General features: G+C 39.6%; 2 protein-coding genes across 2 annotated transcripts in view; one reads left to right on the top strand and one right to left on the bottom strand.

Annotated features, from left to right (window-relative positions):
* The window catches only part of LOC116277332 (uncharacterized), a 106,189-nt gene that overhangs the window by 38,518 nt on the left and 55,196 nt on the right, over nucleotides 1-12,475 (top strand). The window lies entirely within an intron of this gene.
* On the bottom strand, nucleotides 10,186-11,112 carry LOC102527386 (olfactory receptor 13G1). The gene has a single exon (XM_006219623.3). It carries the CDS (start codon nucleotides 11,110-11,112, stop codon nucleotides 10,186-10,188), a length of 927 nt encoding a protein of 308 aa, XP_006219685.3.

The raw sequence follows: 12,475 nt of genomic DNA, 5'->3' as shown, positions 1-12,475 counted from the left end.
AGGAAAGGGGGAGTTGAGCTGCCAAAAGCTGGCGGGGGGGCGGGGGGGTTAGGGGAGACCCCTGAGGAGATGGGGGATGGGCTTACTCTTTTAGTCCTCCCAGTAACCTGCCTGTCCCCTCAGGCCTCCCCAACATGGACACGCCTGACACTTCCCCTCAGAGAGCACAGACCAACTTTCTGCAGCGAAGGAGGTGCGCGGAGCCAAGAGCCGGTGCGAGGGCGGGAAAATGGGGGGCTTCGATCCGGCGCCCCAAGTGGATGAAGAACCAAAGTACTGGGAGATGGGAGGGGGCTGGCGCACGCGGACCACCAGCCCCCCGGGGCCTAGCCAGGGGCACGCGCTGGGCCCTGATGGTTCCCACCGCCCGGGCTGGCGAAGCAGGAAGGGGAATACACTACACGCCAGGTAGCAGAGTTTCGGGACCAAGTGGCCCGGTCTTACCTGCAGTTCCTGAAATTCTCCCTCCAGCTCGTGCCACTCGCGCTCGCAGCGCTCCAGCTGGCCGGACATGGCGCAGTGGTGCGAGGCGGCGGCGGCTCCCGCAGCGCGGCGCGGCGGGCCGCCAGCACCCCACGCCACTCAGCTCGCCGGCCGCCTTCCCAGGCACCGGCTGTTCCTGCGCAGCGGGAGCCACGCGCGCACCTGACTTGACAACCCCCGCCCCGGCGCCCGCCTGTATTTGTTATTTTTAACTTTTAAGGAACCTCCATACTGTTTTCCACAGTGTGTCTAACCAATTGCCTTTTCACCAATAGTGCTCAGAGTTCTTTTTCCTCCACACTTTCTCCAATCATTGTTATGTCTCATCTTTTTGATGAGCCATTCTATGAAGTGAGTTGAAAGTAATTTTGTTTTGTATTTATTTGAGGCTTAGTGATGGTGAGCACCATTATTATTGAAGTCTCGTTGATTTACAACATTGTATTAGTTTCAGGTGTACAGAAAAGTGTACATATATATGCACACAGACATACATGTATTTTTCAGATTTTTTTCATTATGTCACTACAAGATTTTGAATATAGCTCCCTGTGTTATCAGTAGCTCCTTGTTCTTTGCCTATTTTATATACTGTAGCATGTATCTGCTAATTCTAAACTCCTAATTTATCCCTCCTCTCCACCTTTCCCTTTGGTAACTATAAGTTTTATTTTTATGCCTGTGAGTCCTTTCCTATTTTGTAGATAAGTTCATTTGTATCATTTTTTTAGATTCCACATGTAAGTGATATCACATATTTGTCTGACTGACTTCACTTAATGTGATAATCTCTAGGCCCATCCATGTAGCTGCAAATGGCATTATTTCATTCTTTTTTATGGCTGAGTAATATTCCCTTGTAGTGTCTCTCTCTCTCTCTCTCTCTCTCTCTCTCTCTCTCTCTCTCTCTCTCTCTCTCTCACACACACACACACACACACACACATCTTCTTTATCTTTTCAACTGTTGATGGACATTTAGGTTATTTCCATGTCTTGGCTATAAATAGTGTTGCTATGAACATTGGGGTGTAGGTATCATTTTGAATTGGAGTTTTCATTTTTTCTGGGTATATGCCCAGGAGTGGGATTGCTAGAGCATATGGTAACTCTATTTTTAGCTTTTTAAGGAAACTCCGTACTGTTTTCCGCAGTGACCGCATCAATTTACAATCCCACCAAGAGTATAGGAGGGTTCCCTTTTCCCCACACCTTCTCCAGTAAAATTTGTAGACTTCTGGTGATGGCCATTCTGACTGTTGTGTGGTTATAGTCACACTGTAGTTTTGATTTGCATTTCTGTAATAATTAGTGATGTTGAGCATCTTTTCTTGTGCCCGTTGACCATCTGTATATCTTTGGAGAAATGTATATTTAGGTCTTCTGCCCATTTTTTGACTCAGCTGTTTGTGTATTTTGGAAATTAAGCCCTTGTCAGTTACATTGCTTCTGAATATTTTCTCCCGTTCTGTACGTTGTCTTTTCAATTGGTTTATTGTTCCAGCTTAACAGAACTGAAGCTCAAAAAGGAGGTAATAAAATGCTAAAGGACTCATGAAAGACTATTGATAGCAATGTAGATCACTGCAACAAGGAAAGATAAACTATAAAGAGGAGCAAATTAAAATTAGACAACTCAATTGCTGAAATGAAAACTGAGCTAAAGGAAATAAATAGCAAATGAATGCAGTAGAATGAATAAATGATCTGGAAGATAGAATTGTAGAAATAACCCAATCAGAACGGCAGAGAGACAAATGACAAAAAATAGAATAAAACCAACATACGAGGCTATGAGCACCTGTTCATATACCCGCTGTTATTAGTATATATTCTTTGAGAAAAAACCGTTTTCAATTTTTCTGCCCTTTAAAAAAATTAGATTATTTGGTTTCATTGCTATTGAATTGACTGAGTTCTTTGTATGTTTCAGATATTAATCCTTTATCAGATAGATGAGTTGCAAATATTTTCTCTCATTCTGTAGGTTGTCTGTCATTTTGTAGATTATTTCTTTTGCTGTACAATGAATCTTTCAGTATAATGCAGTCTGATTTTTTGTTGTTGTTGTTGTTGCTTGTGTTCCTTGGCCTTATGGTGTCATATCTTAGAGTTTGCTGCCAAGACCAAAGTTGTAGGTTTCCTTGGGATCAGATAGATGCAATTCTCATGCACGGTGCATGGACCATTTTCCTATCATTAAGTATGCTGTGTGTATGTTTACAAGTGTACTGGGGGCAGGAGGAGAAGTGTGCTCATTAATTTGAATTAGTAAAACAGCAAAATAGGCTCTCCTTGGTGACTTTGGGCTCATTTAACTCCTATGCTCTTTATTTCTTGAGGCTCTTTTGCACATGATGATTGATCACTGGACTAAATGGATCATTCCAAGGGCAGACTCTTTTCCCTGACATTATCACTTATTTCATTATGTTGAAGACATAACTCCAGATTAATAACTTAGCTTTCTTTTAATATTTTGGCTACACCACAGTGTGTAGGGTAGAATTGTTACTGAAGGCAAGTTTGTGTGCCTGCTGCACCATGAGGCCAAACAAATTGAAACATCAAAGTTTGGAGCAGAGAAAGCTTTATTGCTGGGCCGAGCAAGGAGGGTGGTGTGGCTCATGCCCAGGAAAAACACGGAACTCCCTGAAGGGTTTCAGCAAAGCATATTTAAAGGCCAGGTAAGGGAGGGGAGTGGTAGGGTACGTGATCAGCTCGTGCACAATTCTCTGATTGGTTGATGTTGAGGTAACAGGACGGTGAACACTGTCAACTCTTGGGTGCCAGAAGGTCTTGAGGCTACACATTCCTTTCCGGCCTAGAATGTTTCTGCTGAAAAGTCAGCTTACAGTCTTACGGGAGTTCCCTTTTATGTAATTAGTTGCTTGTCTCTTGCTGCTTTTAATATTTTCATTATCTTTATTTTTTGCCATTTAAATTATAATGTATCTTCAGGTAGGTGGGTCTTGTTTGAAATTCTCTGTAATTCCTGTACTTGAATGTCTGTTTCCTTTCCCAGGTTACTGACATTGTTAGCTTTTTTTTTTTTTTAAATAAGTTTTCAGTTTCAGTCTCTCTTTCCTCTCCTTCTAGGACCCCTATAATGCAAACCTTATTATTCTTTATGTTTTCCCAGAGGTCTCTTAAACTATCTTAATTTTTTAGCACTTTTTATTTTCTTTTTCTGTTCAGCCTGGGTGATTTCCACTACTCTGTCTTCCAGTTTGCTCATCTGTTCCACTATATCATCTAATCTACTGTTGATTCATTCTAGTGTATTTTTTATTTCAGTTATGGTATTCTTCAGCTCTGTTTGGTTCTCCTTTATATTTTCTAACTCTTTATTAAAAGTTTCACTGTGTCCATCCATTCCTGTCTTGAGTTCCTTGAGCATCTTCTTGATCGTTACTTTGAACTCTTTGTTGAGTATATTTATTTCCACTTTGTTTAGTTCTTCTTGTGAGGTTTACTTGTTTCTTCCTTTGGAGCATGTTCCTCTCTCTTCATTTTCCCTAATTCTTGTCTTTCTCTCTATGTATTAGGTAGATGATTACTTTTTCTGATTTTGGAGATGTGGCCTTATGTAGGAGATGTCCTATAGTGTCTAGGAGCATGCTTCTTCCTGGTCACCAGTTACATGCTCTACAAGTGCCCCCTATGTGGGCCATATGGGTCCTTCTGTTCTGGTGGGGCCAGCTACCATGAGTGCATTGGTATAAAGGGCTGGATGCTGGCCTGGTTGGCTGCCAGGTGCTGCTTTGTGTAGCGGCTGCCCGCTTATGGCAGATGGGCTGAGGTCCCAGTGTGGCTGGTTGCATGGCCTGGGGTGCAGGGCCAGGGTTTGTGCTGGCCCACTGATGGATGGGTGATTTCCTGGCATTAATAGGCTAGAGTGAGGACTCCCAAATGGTGCTTGCCAGTGCTGGGGTCCCTGATGTAGAATGAGCTCCCCCAAATGCCTACTGCCAGCATCTCCATCCCCAGGGAAAGTTTTACTTGCCTCCTTCCCATCTGGGATACTTTCCAAACTCAGCAAGTTGGTTTGATCCAGGCTCTTTTCCAATTGCTGCTTCTGCACTGGATCATGTAAAATTTTTCACATGTTTTTTAAGATAAGATTCTCTATTTCCTAAGGCCCTCCAGCCCTCCTGTACACAAGCCCTGCTGGCCTTCAAAGCCAAATGTTCTGGGGGCTCCTCTTCCTGGTACAGAACTCTTAGACCGGGGAGCCTGATGTGGGGTCAGATCCATCACTTCCTGGGGGGAAACTCGGCAGCTGTGTTACCCTCCTGTTTGTGGATCACCTAGCAAAGGGTGTGGGTCTTGACTTTACCATGTCTTTTTCCCTCCCACCACCCATTTGCGGTGGCTCCTTCCGTATATCTTTAGTTGTAAATTTTTTTTTCTGCTACTCTTCAGATTGTCATAGATAGTTGCTCCGTAAATAGTCTTAATTTTGCTGTGCCTGGGGGATGAGGTGAGTTCAAGGTCATTCTACTCCAGTATTTTGACCACATACCAAGAAAAATACCCTTAAAATAAAGCAGAACTCTTGCAAATGTGTCATGCCACCCAAAACCTTTGCTTTTTTAACACATCAGAAATGCACTCACCAAATTTCAGAAAAACTGTCAAAGATAGAAGACATGTTTCTTTTTCTCCCTCCACTTTTGAGATTTCCTAACGGATTTTCAAGACTAGCATGATGTATCTACTTACCAAGTTTCAACAATTAACACATATAACATATCTTATTTAACAGTGCCTCCACCCATTTCCTCACATATTTCATACTGTTCAGTCTGTACGTATTTTACAATGTATTTGAGAGTCACTATTTTTGTATATAATAAAAAATCACATTATCCCAGTGGAAAATTCACACTTCCTAAATATTACTATCCAGTATCTACTCAGAGTTCATATTTTTGTAATTGACTTATCAGTTCTTAGAAAACGTGTTTACCTGACCTAGGATCAAAATAAGGCCTATTCTTTGCTGTTGCCTGATAAGACTCTTAAATATTAGTTGGTCTATTTGTTCAGATTTCTTTCTTTATTTGTAATTTTGCAATTTTCTTGTTGTTGTAGAAACTGGATAGTTTGTGGTGAAGTTTCCCATAGTCTAGATTTTACTGGATGCATAATCGTGGTATCATCTTCCTGTGACCCCTGCAATTCCCATACGTTAATTGCTAGAGATAAGTTATTGATTAAATTGTCTTTTTCTTCCTTTCTTCCTCCCTTCCTTTCTTCCTCCCTTCCTTTCTCTCTCCCTTCCTTCCTACCTCTCTTTCTTTCTTTCTTTCTTTCTTCCTTCCTTCCTTCCTTCCTTCCTTCCTTTTCCTTTCTTTCTTTGCAAGGTAACCTACATTGGCAGTTATCTCTGTGTTGGGGTTGTCAGTGGCCATTAATTATTATTGTTTAGATAAATGCTGTCATCAGAGTTTTTGAAGTGATAGTTTAATTATATCTTACTTCTTTATTATCTGAAATCTTTCTTGAAGATTACCCCTCACCACACATAAGCCAAGTACTTGGCAACCTGATTGTCCTGATGGGTAAATTATATAGACATGAAAAATACATTCTGTTACATTTTATTTCCCAGTTTTTATTAGTTGGTTCCTTAACATCCTCCTGTATTCACCGAAGTATTTTAAGATTACTGCAACTACTGAATTTAAATATATTTGATGTGTTAAATTCATTGCAATCACTCTCCATATTTATGCATGCATATTAACCCTTTGATGCCCAAGTCCATTTGTCATGACTTTGTGTTCCTGTTTTCTGGTGAGACCACAAATTCCTAGCTTGCCATATGTAAATTCTACCTCTCACCTGTAGCATAGGGTTTTTCCAAGGCTTTGTGATTCTTTTTATAGGAAAGAGTCTTTCGATACCACAGTCTCATGGCTGAGAGTGTCTGTCGCTATTACACTGACTGTTATTTTTAACTCTTTTTAGTTTACAGAGCTAGAGCATATGCACATTTTAAAGCCTGCATAAATACATCGTGAGTTCTTGTATTTTTTTAATGTTTGCAAATTTTTCATTGTTGAAGAAAATAAATGATTAATGTGAAAGATTTTGTGTATTATGTCTCAAAATTCCATGGAGTCACTGAAAACATGAAATTATCAAAGTTCTTTGCATTTGGTTTATATCACATTAAAGATACATAGTCAAATTACTTTGTTTTATAGTCATTTGAAATAATGTCAATATTAGACATTTAACCTTAATAAAAATTTCAAAATGTGATGAACTTTATAGGGGTGTTTGCAAGCTACTTGGCTCAAAGTTAAGTATCAAAAAAAAATTGATGCACACACTATCCTTTGAATCCAAAGACTGCATCTTTAAATCAAGTGTGAAAATTCACTGTTTTAGAAGTAGATTAGTGATATAGGTAAAAAAAATTAGACTAGATGTTTGAAAATGTATTTATCATCATGTAATTTTGCTGGCAAAAATGGTGTAAACCAGTGATTTCTATAATCACACTTGTGTATATTTAACACAATTAGAAACAGAATTCTCTCACTTGTTTTTAAATAATCAAGAAAGAGGCCAAAATACGCTTATTATCTATTTTAAATAAAACATGCCTACAACAGCTGCAGAATTGTAAGATTCTACTCATATCCTGCAATGCACACAGTGAAGTGTTTAACGAGATTTATAACATGATGTTTTTTACAAGCTACTTGCATGTTGGCACAATTGTGGAAATATATTGAAAAAAGATATCTGACTTAGTAAGCACAAACAGTAATGTATTTGTTTCATTTTGATATGTGTTGTGAGGTTGTTACCAAACCTGGACTTGGGTCAGCTTATCCACACCCAGTAAAGCCAATCTACTGATACCAAGTTGTAGTGAAGGAAAAAGTACAGCATTTATTGCAGGGCACAAAACAAGGAAAATGGGCAGCTCATGCTTTGAAGATCTGAACTCCCCAGTAGCTTTCAAGGACAGGTCTTTGAGGGTGGTGGTGTGAAGGAGGAGGCTATAGCGTATCTGATAAGCTTGGGTTTAATTCTCAGATTTGTTGGCATCAAGGTAAATTTTGAGCATCCAGTCTTATCGTTTCAGCTGGTCTGGGGGCTCTGTGCTGGCAGCCAGCGGTTTTCATCTGGTGGGGGTCTGCTTCCTATAAAAAAAACTAAGGAATCTGTTTTAGACCTTTATTTACATCTTTCAGGGAAATGAGATTTCAATGACTCTGCTATGTGGCCGATTTATAGTCCAAATGGTCACCAGTTTCCTAGCCTAACAGCTGTTCTGTGTTTCTACAGCTTCACATTTCCTAACTATTAACTCTTTAATCAGCCTTTTGAGACTCTAGGGAGGCCTGGGACACTTAGGGAAAAGCCTTTTATTTCAAAGCACAGGGACACAGGAGTTTATATATGGTTTCAGGTTCCCCCTTTTCTTTGATACTTCTTAATCTTGAGGAGAGCAAGTAATTCGTCTGTTGGACCTTGGATAAGTAAATTGAAACCCTTCTGGAAAAGATTTACCATTCTAGATGCATTAAGAACATTTGTGATTCATGAGAAGAAGTCAAAATATCATTCACAGAAACCTGAAAATTGATTCCAACCCTCATGGATTACACTGAGCAGCTCAAAATTTCAGTGGAGGAAGTAAATGCAGAGAGGTGGTAGAAATAGCAGGAGAAGTAACATCAGAAGTAAAGCCTGAAGATGCGACTGCATTGCTGAAATCTCAGAATGGAACTTGAATGGATGAGGAGTTGCTTCTCACGGATGAGCAAAGAGAGTGGTTTCTCCAGATGGAATGTGCTCCTGGTGAAGACACGTTGAAGACTGTCGAAGTCACAATAAAGGATTTAAAATATTACGTGGACTTAGTTGATAACTCAGTGGCAGGTTTTGAGGGACTGACTGCAATTTTGAAAGAAATTCTGCTGTGTTTAAAATGTTACCAAACAGCAGAAGTCATTAATGAACCAAAGAGTCAATCCGTGCAGCAACCTTCATTGTTTTCTTATTGTAAGGAATTGCTGCAGCCATCCTAACCTTCAGCAAACACTACACTTAGCATCAGGCAGCCAGCAGCATCAAGGCATGGCCCTCCACCAGCAAAAAGATTAGGATTTGCTGAAGGCTCAGAAGATGATTAGCGTTTTTCAGCAACCAAATCTGTTTTAAATAAGGGGTGTATGTTGCTTTTTTTTAGACATAATTCTATTGCACACTTAGTAGACTATAGTGTAGTGTAAACATAACTTTTATTTGCAGTGGGAAATAAAAGAAGATGTGTTACTTGCTGTATGCTGAATTTGTTTCATTGTGGTGATCTGGAACCAAACCCACAATATCTGAGAGGCAAGCCTGAATTGAGAAATGAATTCAAGTGTCCTCAGTTAAAATTAGGCTTCAGATAGATCTGTAAGGGAAGCTCTCAAGCTTCACCAAGCATCATCCATTACACCAAACAGAAAGAGACATAAACCTACATCTCTGATAGGAAACTGTTGCCTCTGGTCAATGCAGCAGGAAGAATAAATGCTCTCCATCCAACAATTGCTCAATCAACCAGAGACTGCAGGAGCCCAACCAATGAGAAACCTGCATACTTTGAACTTTTGGCTTCTTCCAGTGGATTCTGGTTATCACAGCACTTCCAGTTTCCCCTTTTCCCTATAAAAGCAGGTTTAACTCCCTTGTTCTCTGAATTTGCCTGTGGTCCACCACAGTTTGCATATCTTGAATTGCAATCCATCTGGCTATTCCTGAATAAACTCACATTTGCTGGTAAAATAACTGGCTATTATATTAGTAAAGTCAACACTAGATATATTTTTTAGAAAGATGTTGACATATAGACTTAGATATAGATATTTATTTATGTGACGCTGTACCTACATTATTTTACAAATATTGTTTAACATGAGAAGTGTGGAATTGTGGAGACAATGAGAATTCTAGGACCAGGGTAAGAATAAGAGAAATGCTACATTTACTGTGATCATGAAAGAGAGTATTTCAGAAACCTGTAGAATGATAAGTCAGCATAGTTAAGTGATAAGAGAATGAGTGTATTTTAGAAATGAGGATTTAAGGAAATGACTTACCAAGGAGTGACACATTCTTGGACTAATAAGGAATAGGAAAACTTGGGATTGAGGGAACTATGAAAGATCAGTAAAAGCTGAGATGGTGCAGAAAATGATTCTAGAGTATAGATTATAAGCATGTGCATACATAATTTTGGCTTCAGCTACAGCATTGCACCATCTCAAGCTGCAAACACGGATTAGGACAAATTTGGAAAGAAGGCACTTGGCATCCCTGAACAAATTCGGAGTTAACATACATGAAGGATGGCAGGAAGTGTTTATAGTATGCCAGTTACTAGTAGTATCTATCAACAAATACATCATACATGCAGATTTAGGATCACAAACTTAATGGTGAAATAAAATGGGGTTGAGAAACAGAAAGTGCCAGAACTGAGGCTCCGGTAATACAAGTTTCAATTCCACTGGTGGTAGTTAGGAAGTTTGCCTTAAAAGTTATAATCTCAAAAAAACTGACTATTATCAGGGGTTATGTTTATATTGTGTAATACAAAATTATAAGTTGAAGACACAGTGAACAATAATTTAATAGGTTTTAATGTAGTTAATTTACTAATGTAAACACATTTCTCCCTTGAAACTACTCACGTTTCAGAGATGCAAATACTTTCCTGATCCCTGCTTGCATGTCCTTGTTCCGGAAACTGTACACAATCGGGTTTAGTGTGGGGGTCATGAGGGCATAGAGCGCAGCTACCACCTTGTCCCTTTCAAATGTGTAGCTGGAAGCAGGGCGAATATAGGTGTAGATGACAGGGGAGTAGAAAAGAGACACCAGTATGAGGTGGGATGAGCATGTTGAGAAGGCTTTTCTCTTGCCTTCCGTTGTGCGAATGTGAAGAATGGCGACGATGATGAAACCGTAGGAGACGCAGGTGAGGGTGAAGTCGCCCACAGCCAGAGTGAGCTCAGCAACATACACCATCCCTTCATTGGTTCTCACGGGGCTGCAGGACAAAGCCAGCAGCGGGGGTATCTCACAGAAGAAGTGGTCAATGGTATTTGATCCACAGAAGGTCAGCCTCAGGATGAGACCTGTGTGCCCCCAGGAATTGGTTACAGCAATAACCATGACAGTGCTGAGCAAGGCCGCGCACATCTGGTGGTTCATAATAGCACTGTAGCGAAGAGGGAAGCAGATGGCCACGTAGCGGTCATAGGCCATGGCGGTGAAGAGAACCATCTCGGCACCCAGGGACCATGTGAAGAAGAAGAGTTGGGACATGTAGCCTCCATATGACATGGTCTTTCTTGAGGTGAGCATGGTCTCAAGCATTTTTGGTATTACACTTGTTGTGCAGATGACGTCCACGACGGCCAGAGCCAGGAGGAGGAGGTACATGGGCGTGTGCAAGGTGGTGTTGGAGATTATGGCAATGACAATCAGCGCGTTGCCAAGAAAAGCCACAAGGTAGACGAAAAGAAAGACAATGAAGAGAACTTGCTGTAGTTCAGGGTTTTGAGTGAGGCCCAGGATCACGAACTCAGTTACAACGCTCTCATTCATCTTGCTTTTGCGATTTAATGGCAGACATTGCAGACAGCAAACAACTGGAAAGCAAGGCTATCCGGGTGCTGCTATTAGGAAATTGTGTGTGTGTGTGTGTGTGTGTGAATTCAGTAGTTTGATTATTGATTTGAAAAAATTTTGTAGAAGGACTTTTTCATTGATTCTCATTTTTCAATGAGCTTTGTCTTCCAGGCAATATCTGTTCTCCAGATGAATACAGTTTTTTGATATATGTTTTTGCAACAATGACTCCATCAAACAAAAGCCAGTGGTTGAGAAGGAAGAGATTAGAAAAATAAATGTCTGAATATTTCAATACTGTCATTTTTGAGTTAAAACTTGTCTGAGCATAATTTATATTCATATATATACACACACTCACACAATGGAAATATAAATAATTACATATCTCATTAATTCTGTTATTGACATGTCATCTTTGCACAAACATACATATGGAGGAATATCTGCAACCATAGAAGTGGACAAGGATAATTATGGTGGGAACATTTCAGCAGAAAAAGAACCTAAGAGACTAACCTGAGACTAGATACTCCTGGGACCGATAGCTAATTTATTGGGTCCAAGCACTAAGTAATTTGGTCAAACGCTTGCCTTGCTATTTTGTTTCTTCAGTTTGACAAGTGTGGTTTTAAAGTGGAAGAACTGATTTTCTGTGGTGTCATAAAATGGTAAGAGGGTTTGATTTAAAACTAGAAGGTCTAAGATTGCATCTCCAATTCATTATAACAGTAAAATGACCATTTAACCCCATAACTTCAGATTTGTTGTCTCCAAAACTGGTATAAATTGGGACAAATACTAGATGTTATACAGACAGAGTGAAAGTTTCTTGAGGATACCCAAGGAAAGAGGCAACTGGAAATGTTTTTCCTGAAAGCAGCCACTAAGTGCATAACAGAAACCCTTGTTATATTTTATTCCTGCCCAAAACTTCTCTAGCATTTTGTCAGTTGTTTTATTTTTTTGCTTATTTATTTGTATAGTTTTTTTTAAATGCATAATCAGTTATTTATATGAATTATAGCCATCAGAACTATTATGAACTGGCAAATATAGTAAAAGCATTCAAAGTAACTGTGAGTGTATTCCAGAACTTTATTTTTTATCAGAGTGCTTTGACTTTTCAGAGATTAAATTCTATTTCAGATGCCTAAACAAAGGTATAAATAAAAGTCATTTTTGAGGTCAAATGCAATTTGATTTGATCCCTTATGCCCTGAAACTGCAATTAATAATTTGCTAAATTTGAGCTACTACCTGATTTATGTGTAGCCGCTCTGACTGGAAGAAAAAATAAATAAAAGTTTTGTGTAATCTATAACCCACTTTGAAAGTC

This window comes from Vicugna pacos, chromosome 3, assembly GCF_048564905.1.
Source record: "Vicugna pacos chromosome 3, VicPac4, whole genome shotgun sequence".
Classification (NCBI taxonomy): Eukaryota; Metazoa; Chordata; class Mammalia; order Artiodactyla; family Camelidae; genus Vicugna; species Vicugna pacos.
The sequence above is the reverse complement of the archived record's forward strand: the minus strand, read 5'-3'. Positions and strand labels throughout refer to the sequence as shown.